Source organism: Elephantulus edwardii, unplaced genomic scaffold, assembly GCF_000299155.1.
Source record: "Elephantulus edwardii isolate Elephantulus edwardi_28Jun2011 unplaced genomic scaffold, EleEdw1.0 scaffold00048, whole genome shotgun sequence".
Lineage (NCBI taxonomy): Eukaryota > Metazoa > Chordata > Mammalia > Macroscelidea > Macroscelididae > Elephantulus > Elephantulus edwardii.
In genome coordinates, this window is record NW_006399798.1 from 6,318,585 (window position 1) to 6,332,790 (window position 14,206).

The 14,206-nt window shown below is 44.0% G+C and overlaps 1 protein-coding gene across 2 annotated transcripts in view; it reads left to right on the forward strand.

Annotated features, from left to right (window-relative positions):
• Positions 1–6,572: 6,572 nt before the first annotated feature.
• The window catches only part of GRB2 (growth factor receptor-bound protein 2), a 64,861-nt gene continuing 57,227 nt past the window's right edge, over positions 6,573–14,206 (forward strand). Inside the window, exon 1 of one of the 2 annotated variants that reach the window (XM_006886210.1) lies at positions 6,573–6,696. In XM_006886210.1, coding sequence (XP_006886272.1) covers positions 6,619–6,696 — 78 coding nt within the window. In that variant the 5' untranslated portion in view covers positions 6,573–6,618. The remainder of the gene's footprint in view (positions 6,697–14,206) is intronic. The other variant, XM_006886211.1, reaches the window with a different exon arrangement.

Consider the following 14,206-nt stretch of genomic DNA (forward strand, 5'->3'; position numbering starts at 1 on the left):
GCTATAATTTGATTGGTTTTAATGTATGCAAATAGCTAAACATCGTCAGGACTGTGACATGGAGCCATTTAATCTTAAAATTTATTCTTTTATTTTCTCTGTGTGTGTACCGTCAAATCAGATTTGACTGGTACAGGAGGAGATTGTCCCTCCTTCTCCAGCAGAGCATCTGGTGGATTCGAACCGCTTGCCTCTGGGAGTGCAGTGCAGCTTCTTGCCACTAGGCCACCAGAGCTCCTTAAAGTTCATTCTTAATGAGATTGTTAATTTGCTTATCACACTCTGTAGATTGATTGTTGGTTAGACCGCGTGGACCATTTTGAAAAGGGCCTGGTCATGCTTGATGACACTTCTTGGGCACCTACTGTGCCAGAGATTGTGCTAAACTGTTCACATGCTTTGTCATTTGGTCAAAATGACCTTATAAGGTAGATGATGATGTTGTCCTTACTTTTCCCACTGAAAATACTGGGATTAGAGAATCTACAGTGTTTCTCCAATCATTGCCCCGGTTAATAAGTGATAAAGCAACAGTTGAACCTGCTCCCAGCACCAGTGCATTAGTAGCCTTAAGGATTTTATTTTTTCTGAGAGAAAGTGGCAGTTGCTATGTACTCTCCATTAGAAATAACTCAGAACTGACCCTCCAGTGGGTTTTTAGAAGCAGTAAATCCCAGCAAAGGAGATTGTCCATCTTTCTCCTGTGGAGCATCTGGTGGATTTGAACCACAAGCCTTTGCAGTGCAATTCTTACCACTAAGCTACCAGAACTCCCTAACTAGAAGGTAGTACATATTTACTGTAAAATTCACTTTAGGTATAAAGTATCAAAACTAGCTCAAACTCCTTGCTTTCCATTCAGAACCAACTCATAGCTGATTCTCTCTTGGTTTTTGAGACTGTAATCACATGGGAGGGGGTTGCCCATCTGTCCTCTGCAGAATCCCTGGTGGAATCAGACCACCAGCGAGGCCAGTTCTTTAGGTTGGCAACACAGTTCCCTATGCAGAGCTCTCTGCATATAATTTGTGGTGGTTAGTGTATGGTCTAGTTGGAACCAACCCTTAGCTGACCTTCCAGCATGTTATCAGAGGCAGTAAATTACAGGAGAGGAGCTTGCCTATCCTGTGAAGCAGCTGGTGGGATCGAACAGCATTTCTTTGGGTTGACAACGCAGCTTCTTAGTACTAAGCCAATAGAGCTCCTTAACCTAAAGAACCCTACTCATTCAGCCTGGTTTCTGGTGCCATAGTGGTAAGGAACTGCGCTGCCAACCTAAAGGCAGACATTTGTAATCCACCAGTTTGCTCTGCTGGAGAAAGAGGAATATTCTACTCCTATGTGATTTACTGCCTCCGAAAAGCCATGGGAGAATCAGCCATGAGTTGATTCAGACCCAGTGATACCAAACAACATTGTTATAATAGAGTGTTAAATATTCTGTAGTCTTGAATCCCAAGATAACATTGTTAACTGTGGGAACTTCTGTATGCTTAAATTTTTTTTAATAAAAATTTTTAGTTACGATTTTAACAAAAGTTTACAGAAAAGTTGGATTTTCATTCATGCATTGTTGCACATTTTCCTTCCCTCTCCCTTACCTTCCCCCAGTTCACTTTCTTCTTTTTTTAATTCATTCATTGTTGCAGTTTCTCCCTTTCCCCTCCCCCAGTCCACTTTGCAATGTACCTTTTACTCTGGACTGTTGTCATACATACAGTGTCTAATCATAGAGTCCTTCCAAACAGTTCTTTCCTTCATCTGTTCCAATGCATTGTTCATCATCTGTCAACTCTTTTTTTAATTTCTTTCCAACTCCCCATGTCAGTCCTTTATAACAGTGTTCTTATGCAATATTTGTCCTTTTGTGACCGAGGTATTTCACTCAGCATAATGTCCTCTAGGGTCACTCATGTTGTATAACGTTTGATGAGATCATTGTTTTCCAGTGCTGTGTAATATTCCATAGTATAACTAGACCATAGTTTTTCTATCCATTCATTTGTTGGACACAGGTTGCTTCCATCTCTTTGCTGTTGTGAATAATGCAGCAATAAACATGGGTGTGCATATATCTGTTTGGGTGGCATATCTGGGTTTTTTTAGGGTATATTCCGAGCAGTGCAATTGTTGGGTCTATCTTTTTTGAGAAAGCGCTAGAGTGCCTCCCATAGTGGTTGCACCATTTTACCCTTCCACCAACTGTGAGTCAGGGTAAGGGTTCCAGTCTCTCCAGAACCTCACCAGTATTTGTTGTTTGCTGCTTTGCTGAACTTTGCTGTTGTTGATTACTGGGGTGAGATGATATCTGATAATCGTTATTATGTGTTTAATTTACCTTTACAGAAATGGAATAAACTGTATCTTTCTGCATTTTGTTTTCTCTCTAGCTTAAATTTTTTTATTTAAATTGATAGCCTAAAGTATTCTTGTGGACCTTGGTCAGGTATATCTTGTATACATGTACACTTGTTGAGTTGACTGGGTATTTTGTACATTGTGTTTTGGTTTTATTGTGATAAATATATAGATGACAAAACATTGGCCATTTCAGCTACTTTTATATATGCAGTGAATTGACATAAAAATGTCCATTATGTTGTTTAACATGCACGTTGTGTTTTTGTGTTCCTTGTTCAGTGAAATAAGCCCTGGAAATGGAATTTCTTTACCAAAAGTTATACATTTAACAACTGTCAATAGTTAGTAGCAAATTATTCTCCCAAATATTGACCTAATTCATTTCCTGCTAGAATGTGGGCTCTGTGGTTTTATTTTTATAACCCAGTACTAAGCACACTAGCTGCCATAGATACTCATATATCACGTTAGTAAACATTGGTAGTCAGAAGATTAATTCCATTGGGAACATCTGCTGTCAGAGACCTCTCCAGAGTATTGAAGAGCAACGATATCAATCTGGAGACTAAGGTGTGCCTGATACAGGGCATGACCTTCACAGTTACTTACTATGTATCCGAGAGCTGGACAGTGACTTAGGATGTTAGAAGGAGAATTGATGCCTTTGAGTTGTGGAGCTGGAGAAAAATATTGAATATACCATAGACTGCTAGGAGAACAAACAGGCTCGTCCTGGAGAGGGTGAAACCGGGCTGCTCCTTGGAGTCAAGGATTCCGAAGCTTCGTCTGACATATTTTGGGCATATTGGAAGGAGGTACCAGACCTTGTAGAGTGACATCATGCTTGGAAGGGTGGAGGGACAGTTCAAGAGAGGAAGACCCTGGATGAAATGAATTGACTCAGTGACTGGGCAAATGGAGACAGGTGTGTCAGAGACAATGAAGTTGACTTAAGATAGAACAAGCTTCAGAGCTGTTGTACATTGGGTCACTGAGTTGCAGGCGACTCATTGGAACATAACAACATGCAGATTTTTATTTGGCACAGCCTCAGAAGTATCGGTTGTGCATGGTTTTCATTTTCTATCAAATTGTATTTCACAAAGCAACAGTTGCTTGAATCATCTGTTTAAGCTGTTTCTAGGAAACCTGCAACAGAGAAGTTGGGGAGTAGTAGCAAAACTCCAGTTAATAATTACTGAACCTCGAGCATGTGTGCGCTCACACTCGGGCACATGCTCGTGCCGGCTCAGTGGTGGTTTTTTGTTTGTTTTTTTTTTTTTCATTTCTTTTACTTTATTATTTTGTGTGTACCGTCAAATCAGATCTGACAGGTACAGGAGGAGACTGCCCCTCCTTCTCCAGCAAAGCATCTGGTGAATTCGAACCGTGTACCTCTGGGATTGCAGTGCAGCTTCTTGCCACTAGGCCACCAGCGCTCCCTTCAGTGGTGGTTTTACTGTTAAAAGGCATTGGTCTTAAATCTTGAAGGAAATTAGCTTATGCCATTACTATGTTTTGAGTTTCTTTCTGATTTACATTTCTCAAAAATGAAATTCCTTATTCATATTTGCTGAATTATTCTTTAGTTTTTCATCATTGATAGGTAGTCTCAACATTAAGACCAAAATCTGTTAAAATGAATTGAAAATGTTACTGATAAGCATATAACATATTTTGGAGGAAGCAGTCATTCTACAGCCTAAGAACAGTTAGTTATGTGATAGTCCTGAGAAATTGGCACAGGTGAAACCACTAAATCCTAATTTCCTAGGTAATAGATAATCTCTGGAATAAAATAAGAAAGAACAGCATCTCATCACTGGAGACCACTGTCGAGTTGGAAACAACTCATTACGGACTCTCATTTGGGTTTCCAAGGCTGTAAATCACACAGGCGGAGACTGTCCATTTACTCCTGAGGACCCTCTGGGAGATTTGGACTCCTGCAGAGGTGGCACACCTTTGTGAGCAGAGAATCTCCCTAAGGACGAAGCCACCAGAGCTCCCAAGAGGCGGGAGGCGGCATTGTTATTATGTGACCTCCACACTAGAGGAGATTGCTATCTTTGTCCCTTGGAGCTACCGTGGATTCGAACCTGCTTGTCTTTGAGTTGGCAGTGCAACTTCTTACCCATTGGGCCACCAGGGCTCCCTAGTATCAGCAGTAGAAGCATCTTATGTAGACATATGAGAAGTAAATACAAAGAGAAAACTTTCAAAAAGAGAAAGATTGAGGCTTTGAGAACAAGAACTGCTTTTTCAGTGCTCTCTTAAAATTTACATGAATTAATTTAAGGCAAGTGAAGTGACAGGAGAGTACTGGATCAGGGAATTTAAGGACACATAAAAATGTTCTGCAGTTAATTTTTCTGTAAGGAGCCCTGGTGGCATAGTGTGTAACAAACATGCCAGGCTGTTAACCATAAGGTTGACAGTTGAAATCCACCAGGCACTCCTTCAAAGAAGGATGAACAGTGTCCTTCCATAACGATCTAAAGCCTTTGAAACCCAGTGGAAAGATGCTTTAAGTCAGAAATTACTTGATGGCCGTGGTAATCTTTGTGTTATTCTGTATTTGCTAGAACTCTTTCCTCTGTTACATATTCTTTGGTTTTTGACTTAACCTGCATCAGAATGTTTGGTCTTCAGTTTGGAGCTGCAGGATTTTTTATTGCCAACTGATTTTTTTCTTTTTACTTCTTCTCTCATTTCTATATTCCCAGCTGCTTTACTGCTTAGTTCATTTGCTTGATTAATGCCCCAATTGTTAACTTTAGAACAAAAGACTAATAATCACCCATGCCCCCTGGAATGAGCTCTCTGCTAGGTGGTAATTATCCAAGAGAGGTACCACTATAAATATCTGTCCCCATTCTGCCAGTGTTGTTTGGTGCTTTTGTTTAGCGTGCATGAAAACAGTGACTGCGCAAACAAGAGGAGGCTGTTTCCCTCGAGTTATGCAAAGACCCAGGTTGTGTCCTGGGCCAAAACCCCAAACCCAGCCTCCCTCCCTCCACGGCTGTCATTGTCAAGTGCAGACTCTTGGTGCCCCTGACTTAAAACTACCCCCTTAACCGTTTACAAGGCTATAGAACTTAAGGGAAGAAGCTGCCCATCTTTTTCTGAAGATCTGGCGCATTTAAGCTGCCGTCCTTCCAGTCCAGTAGCAGTCCAGTGCCGCTGGACTCCTTGTCTTACTGGAAGGAGACTCCGCTTTCACAGGTGTGGCGCCATGCCCAGGGTACCACCACCTGAGCCACCACCTTTATAGAACCTTCTGCCAAGTGCAGTTGGGATTCACGCTGTAGGCTGCTTGCTGGTCGGAGCAACTGAAGACTCTTGTTGGACCTTTTGCCCCGTCTCCATTATATTTTTCCCCAGAGGTCCTTGACGGCTCAAATTCCAAAAAGGAATTCCTTTCAAGTGTCCCTTAGGTTAGTTAGAAATAGTGTGGTTGTTTCTATAACGCTGGACTTTGGTCATCTATTTTAAGGACTGTTGGGGCCCTCGGACTTTGTAGGGCAATCTGATCCGATTCGGAGAGGGGGAGCCCGTACGAGAGCCGTGTCCACCAGCAGACTTTGGGTGCCACCAGGGGACCCGAAACCACTGCTCCATTTGGAGGTGGAAGCTCAGAACCGCTTGTGCTGTAACTGGAATGAGAAAGGAGTTGAGGTCCACTTTCGCTTCCTGGGAGCCCATCCAGGTTTAGTTTCTGCGACAGGCTCCACTCTCGCATATGCTGACTGTGGAGCAGGGGACCCTGCATTCGGGAGAGCGGAAGGGCTGGGGGGGAGGTCTGTTTGGCGGACTGGGGGTGCCATCCCCGGAGGCGGGGCGCGAAGGCGGGGACAGCCCTGGACCTGGTGGCCGAGCCCCGCGCCCCGCGCCAGGAAGAGGAAGTGTGCGCCCTGCGCTCCAGCCGCCGCCCCATTGGCCGCCGGGCCTGTCAGTCCCGAGCTGAGGCTGCGGAGAGGAAGAAGGATGGGGTTGTGCCTGCGAGGGAGGGCGGAGGGCGGAGGCCGAGCCCAGCCGGGGGGCGTGGGGGCTGGGAGCGCGCGCCAGGGCGGGGCTGCCTTCCATCCCGGCCACTTCGCTTAATGGTCCGTGTTCCGCTGCAGGGTGGCATCGCGGGTCCCGGAGTGCAGGAGCGCGTCCCCGGAGCGCGGCGAGGCTGAGCCCCGAGCCGGGTCGCTCAGCAGGGAAGACTCCCTTCCCCCTGCTTCAGCTGCCGAGCTCTGAGCAGCGCCCAGAATGGAAGCCATCGCCAAGTATGACTTCAAAGCTACTGCGGACGACGAGCTGAGCTTCAAGAGGGGGGACATCCTCAAGGTAGGTGCTGGCGTGAGCTCCCGGCGGAGCTGGCCTCCCCTCGGCCTCACCTCCCTGCCCTGCCCTGCCCCGCAGCACACAAAGAAGCCGGCTCCGCCTCCGTGCACCCCACACCTTCTCGGGCACCCGCGGGTCTGGGGAGCGGCCACAGATGGGGTATTAAATGACTTCAGATGAGTGGAGTGTGGTCGGTAACTGCCTTTGTGTGGCCGCCTCAGGGGTGTGGGGGGTGGGGGGTGCGCTTTGATCCGGGTGATGGTGCAGGTGGTCAGCGATGGGCTTGTGGTCAGCAAGTATCCCCTAGACGAGCGTAGAGTGTAATAAAAACTGGAGCTTCTTAAAAAGACATACGCGTGAAGTATTTATAGCCCCAAGGTTTCTGTCTTCTAGAATGTAATCTCAGCGGTTTAGAAATTAATCTGCCCTCGTTTAGAGGGGTTCCTAGAAGTATATGCCAGACCTCCTTGCAGAGCCTCAGATGTATCTTTATTGGTGAAAAAGTACATGACATTCTAAATGTGACATTCACCATGCCTTTGTACAAATCAGACTTTGATTTTCTTAAAGACACTTGAGCAGTTACCCCATTTAAACTAATTGCAGAAAAGAAACCTGCTGACAGTTGAGCAGTGAGCTGCGTTTGCCGCACCTTTGCACAAGGGTCTGCACCTCACCTGCCACATATTAAATACCTGGTTGACCCGCTGGTGGGGTGGTTTACCCTTTTGGATTTGTCATTTCTTTCTGCAGAAGTGGGTGTTACCCAGCTCTGTCAACCTTTTTATTGTTTTAAATTCAATTATATTTTACTGTTTTTGGTAAAAATATAAACATGCAAAACATTCTCCCATTGAACAGTTTCGACACATTCTGTTCAGTGACGTCAGTTGCATTCTTCACATTGTGTCCACATGGTGGTTATTTTTGCTGTAGTGTTTCACCTCGATCACTTTAGGCTCCTTGTCCCCTAGTCTCATCTGTGCTGTAGGGTTCCGATGGTCTCGCAGAGACCGGAATGGTTAGGCTGGCTCTTGAGGGTTTGAGCTGAAATTCTTTTAAGGTGGTGTCTTTTGTCTTTCAGTGAGGAAAACATCAAATGTTGTCTGAGTCATAAGTCTTTACTTTTTTCTCCTCTGATTATTATTAGGAATTTGTCCATTTGAATGAAATTTTTAGAATTTGACAAAGAGGAAGACAAGGAAAATGCAAAAATATGGTGCTATTAAAGGATGTGTGATTTTGAAAAAATTTTTTTTTAAATTGTGTGGATCTTAAAAAAAGAAAAGTGGATCTACTGAAAGTGATTGTTGCACCTATTGCCGAAGAGCCGACCTCCTCCGGGGCTCAGTCATCCCACTCCAAGGTTGCAGTCATCCTCCTCCGGGGTTCAGTCTGAGGTTGCCGTTCTCCTTCTCCTCCGAGGTTGCCTGCCCTGTCGCTTCTTCAAGTTCAGGGTGTCAGTGCCTTCATAGATGCTGAAAAGCCCTCTGAGAGGAAGTCAGCTTAGTAAAGAATCCACTCTTTGAAAAATAGCTTTTATCCCACAGAACTTTTTGAGGGTAATCTCAGTCAGTGCTAAATTGACATAAAGTAGACAGACCAGCTTTGGTTTGTAAAATGACAGATATCTGTTTTCTTACAGAATAAAGGTAACCCAAATGGCTAAATTTCCCTGTATCATTGGTATCCAGCGGGGATAGTTTGATGTTTTGGTAGATGATTACTAATTTCAGCAGATAAACTGCTCAGGATTTCATCATAAGATTAGCTACTTGAGTACTTATATTTATGTCCTGTGCAAATTTCTGGAGCCAGGTTTTTTAAAAACATAGACTTAAAATGTCTCCATTTAGCATGCCCTGGAACTTAAACCTGGAAAGGTGGCAGTTCCTGATTTCAAGTCTCAATATGTAGTGTATTTTACTTCTGAAGTAATAATTTAAAACAAAATCCTGGTATGTGAGGTCTCTTTAAGAGTTGTTAGGCAAGGCAGTCCCTAACTGCTGTCACTGAAGTCTGCTTTAGATGGGACCATTTTCTAAGTTCTTCAGCTTAAATCTGTGAACACCTGAGCATGTGAAGACAAGGAGTCTGTCTAACATTCCTCCACCAGCACAGATTTGTGTTAGCAGCAGCTGGGATGATGGTGGAGAAAGTGAATCTGTGTTCACCTTTACTTTCAGATTTTCTTTGGGGAGAGAGAAAAGAAAAATGCAGATATTTGGTTCTTTCCAACATGATAGATAACTGAGACATGAAGTCATAGTGTCATTATTGCTTTTGATTGGTGGCCATTAGCTGTTTGTTAGTAATCTTGTGGCTTCATGCCAAAAAAAAAAGGAATGACGATACTGTATTTGCCCTTTGTGTCCTCACCAGGAACAGCCGAGGGAAGAGGAGCCGCTGCTTTGTTTTAAGAGCTGATAGGAAAAAAGGACATCTTCTCTAATAGTGTGACTTTGATTTGATAATTCCTGTGGATTTTGGTTTTGAGCCAGCACTTGTTTAGCAGGAACTGGAGTCACATTGGTTTAACTTGGTTGAAGGAGGCCTATATTTGCCTTTATGTGAGTAGTGAATCAATGTTATTTGAAGCTAGAGGAGCTTAGTCTCCTGTTTCAGAAGGCTTGCATCCTCTGGCTCCTTCTGTATTCCTGGTGACAAAACCCCATCACCATCTGAGCCCATTCCACCTCCTAGTGACCCTCTAGGACAGAGTAGAAATGCCCCGCAGGGTCCCGAAGGCTTTGTAGAAGCCGACTGTCGCATCTTTCTTGTTGGAGCAGTGGAGTGGGTCGGTTTCACTTGTAGATACTTAAGTTAGCAGCTGAGCCCTTAACCTTGTGGTTAATTCTTCGTTAACCGCAACTCCTTGTGTCCTGCAGACCACATCTGTGCCTTTTATCATTCCATTCGTTCCTTATACTGCCCTGAGAAAAGAGAGGGAAAGAAGAATATTCTACGGGACACCTAAAATAGAACAGTGCTTCCGTATACCTGCTTTTGTTATTTCTTTGGTTATTTTCTTTCTTACTAGTGGTGACACAGCGGGATGCAGAATGGAAGGAATTGCTCTTCTGTGGCTGGGCTTAGGTTTTGCATGGATAAAATGATCCTAAATTGTGTCACCTTTACTAGAGCAAGCTAGGGAGCTCTGCTGGCAAAGATTCGCGCTGCCCATCCAAAGGCACTTGGTTCAGATCCTTGGGTGCTCCATGGGAGAAGATGGGCAGCCTCCACGCATATGCTTTACTGCCTCTGAAAACCTACTGAAGGGTCAGCTATGAAACAGTACATAGCAGGAAAAATGGAGCAGGCGAGAGGTTCTCCAGTAATGAACGACCGCCCTTGGGGTTAGCAGCCAAATGCGATAACCACCACACCACAGGGGCTCTGGTAAATATAACCATCTCCACTTCCAACTCCTGGTGACCCTGTGAAACAAGTAAAACTACCCTGTAGAGTTTCCAAGACTGTAAATCATGACAAGAACAGCAGACTGCCACATCATTCTCCCTCATGGCACTGGAGAGTTTAGACCAGAGCTGTATTTTCACAGCTGAGACAGCCATTGCACCACTCAGGCTCCTTCTCCAGTGAACAGGTTCCCCGGTGCTCTACCGTTGAACATCTGTCATACCTACTGTTAAGCTTATGTAGCCCATAAACCTCACACACAGAGCAGCGCGACAATGAAAAGACCATCTTGGATATTCACATCTGTGGTCATTCTGTTCTTCCCTTCTGTCAGAGCAGACCTTTGGCTCCAGAAGAGAACTAGTTTCCTAATTAGAAATAGGTATAAAGTTCATATTGAGCTCTGCTGCCACCTCCTAACTCAGTGCTGTGTGGTCTTTTTCAGTCCTTGAGTTAGTCTCTTTAAACCAAGCATCTTCTTGAGTCAAGTTCTGGAGCTGGGGAAGAAACAGAAGATGTACTTTCTTCCTTCAGGCATTCTGAAATCACATAATAGGGGTGAAATGCCATAAGGTAGTATATAAAATTAGAAAATTTTCAAACCAGGAAAAGGCCTTTAAAAAATCTCTTTATCTGTTTCTGTTTTACAGATAAGGAAATGGTAGCCCAGAAAAGTTCAATGGTTTATCCAGCAGCACACAGCTAGTAATAATTGTTAGGTGCCCTTGAGTTGAGTAGATTGACGGTGACCCTATTAACAACAGCTCTGAACCGTGTCCTCTCCTGGACCAGCCTCATCCTCTCTGACATGACATGCTCGAGCCTGTTGCTGCAGTCATTTTGTCAGATCCATCTGGTTGAGGGTCTTCCTGTCTTGCACGGACCCTCCACCTTTCCACGCATGATGTCCTCTCCAAGGGATAGCCTCTCCTGGGAACATGCCCAAAGTACGTTAGGTGAAGCTTTATTATTTTTGCCTTCAAGAAGAACTCTGGCTGCACTTTCTCCAGACATACCTGCTTCTTCTTTTGGCAGTCCATGAGATATTCAGTATTCTTCTCCAGCACCACAACTTAAAGGCATGAATTCGTCTTTTATCCTTATTCATTGTTCAGGTCTCAGATGTAAAGCAAGTGGTTGATAAGATCATGGCCTGAATCAGGTGCACCTTACTCTTCAAACTGACATCACTGCTCTTCAATAATTTGGAGAAGTCCCTGACTACACCCTATACCAGAGTGATACACCTCCTAATCTCCTGACTGTTGATTGTGGATCCACGTAAGATGAAGTTGTTGACAGGTTTAGTCTTCTCTCAGCATCTGCCATGATGTTGTCTGTTGGTCCACTGGTATGTAGTTTTATTTTATTCATGGTGAAATGCAATCCATAATTGAAGACTGTATTCTTTGATCTTCTGCAGTGAACACTGTAAGTCTTCACTTTTGGCAAACAAGGTTGTGTCATCTGTATAAGTAGGTTGATGAGTCTTCCTCTGAACCTGAAACCACCTTCTTCTTCGTGGAGTCCAGCCATTAGCAGTTAGCACTTAATCAGTGAGCTGGTGTTCAATTGAATGCTGACATTAGTACATGCTAGATTCCAGAGTAATTCAGGAAAAAGAGATTGAGGTTGGTATGAGCAGACCTCAGAGAATGGTATGTATGTGACTTGAGCACATTGGCCTTGAATGGACCTTGACAGATGCTTAGGACAGAGCTAGGTGAGGGGGTGGGGGAAGGACTTTTCAAAAGGACATGTAGGAGAAATTGTGCTTGTAATGGTGAAAGGAATGCTAGGATAGGGTTATAAGCTGGGGCTTGATAGAAGCAGAAGCGTCTTGGGGAGTGAAGCTGGTGATGAAAGTGTTAGGTGTGCATAATGGCTGCAGAGGAGAGAAGTCTGCTGAGGACTCTGCAAGGTTGAAGTCATCAGGTTGTGGGTTTGAGATGCTGGAAGAATAGCCTTTCTACCTGTCAGCCTGGGACACTTATGTGCATCTCTGAGTAACTGAGTAAAGAATACCAATTGATTGATGAGTGACCAGTTGCTAACAATTATAAGTCCTGATTATCAGTGGAGAAGTTACACTTTGGAAGTTTGAATTATCAGGTCTAAAAATAAGAGGTTGAAATGGAAAGCGCTCTGGTGGTGTAGTGTTTGACGTGTCGAATTTCTAACTGGAAAATTAATTAATGGCTTGAATCCATTTTTGTTTTAAAATTCAAGTTGAAAGATAATCTCAAGCAACCATGAGACTATCAGTCTCTATGGCTCCAAAAGTCTAGATTCCATGAGAATTGAACAATCTGTCCTACATTTTCCTCTTGTAATCATGATTTTTCTATAGAATCCTTAACAATTTTGTTGCATAAACCAGACGGTTACATTTAGTCTACAGGAATGACAGAAATTTGTTGGTTTTATTCTCTTCAACAGCAAATAATTTGTTTGCTTTTCATTGTTTTTCTCCTCCACTTGACTGAATGGATAACTTCCAAGTGGTTGCTGACAATGGAACTTTTAGGTCCTATTCAAGACTTTTTGTAGGGCTGACCGTTTGGAGAAAAAAAAATATGAGCAAGGAAATTATACCCCTTCCATGGCCTTAGGGTCTTTTAAGTTCAAGGCATTTATTTTCATTAGTTGCCTTCGAGTGTGAGGCAAATACTGCGTGCCACTGCCCTCCAGTTGATTTTGACTCTTTTTTTATTTTATTATTTTTGTGTGCGTGTACCATCAAATCAGATCTGACTGGTACAGGAGGAGATTGCCCCTCTTTCGCTGGCAGAGCATCTGGTGGATCCGAACCGTGCACCTCTGGGATTGTAGTTGCAGTTTCTTGCCACTAGGCCACCAGAGCTTCCCTTGATTTTGACTCTTAACAACCCTCTGTTGGAGTCAAGATTATAAGGCATTACTGAGGTAGGTGCTCATCCTTCTCTCAGAAAAGATAGTGGATTTGAACTTCAGGTCTTTTGCTTAGTAGCCTAGCGTGTTGTGCACTACACCACCAGAGCTCCTTATATGTGACTAAGTTATGCTCTATTCCTAATCTTGCTAGCAATGACAATGTCATTTCTCCATTTTATGAGTGTAGAAAAGCTCCTAAAAGTTAAATAACTGGCCCAGGTTTACCCAGCTCTAGTAAGTGACTAAGCTGGATTTGACCTTTGGCCTGGCTGTGACACCCCTCTGCTCTTATGTCTGGTCATGTCAAGAATGAGTGAGCCACTCCTCCTACAAAGGCGTGTCTGTGGTTTTCTGTCCTTGGACACGTAAGAATTGGAGGCAAAGAAAGAAGGACTTGGAAGAGTCTAGGACCAGCTTGCTCCTTGCAGGCTCAAGCTCACCCATCCAACATTGAAGAGAAAAAAAATGAGTGAGTGAACCAGGAACCTAGCATGTAAGGACCCCTACTGTGCTCACCTGCCAGGGCAGGAACAGACATCACTGGACGCACACAGGACTTCCTGGACAGTATATAAAGTAAACTGACACCAAGAGTAGGAGGAAAAAAGTAAATAAAAAGGAGATCATTCGATAAGTAATAGTGTAACTAACATATTGCCTTCCACTAAGCCCTTGCACTAAGCCAAGCTCTCCCATTATTAGCAAGTCCGTGAGGAATCCAAGATTTTAGGCTAAGTGACTTGTCAAGTTAACATTTTGCGGGTGATGGAGTCTGAATTTGAATTTGAGTAAGAGTTTGTTTTAACCACTTCTGTGTAGGGCCTCTCCACGCACTAGGTCAGACTGACCCCGCCTGCTGACAGAATTGCTGTTTCTGCTTTGATACGTGAAAGGAGGCTTGGAGACACAGCCAGTCAAGGAAGGGTTGGAATGCTGATGAGATTTGAAGTTTGGATCCACAAGCAGTCACTTACTGTTAAGATTTACAGCTTTGGGAAGACAGTGGCAGGTCACCGTGAGTTCGGAATTGACTCATTGTTAGTGGGTTTGGGTTGGAGTGGGTAAATGCACACGTTGCCATCGAGTCATAACCAACTGTCCCTCCCGTTGGTTTTCGGAAGCTGTGACTCGCTCGTCAGAACATTGCCCATCTTTATCCTGCAAAGCAGCTGGTGAATTG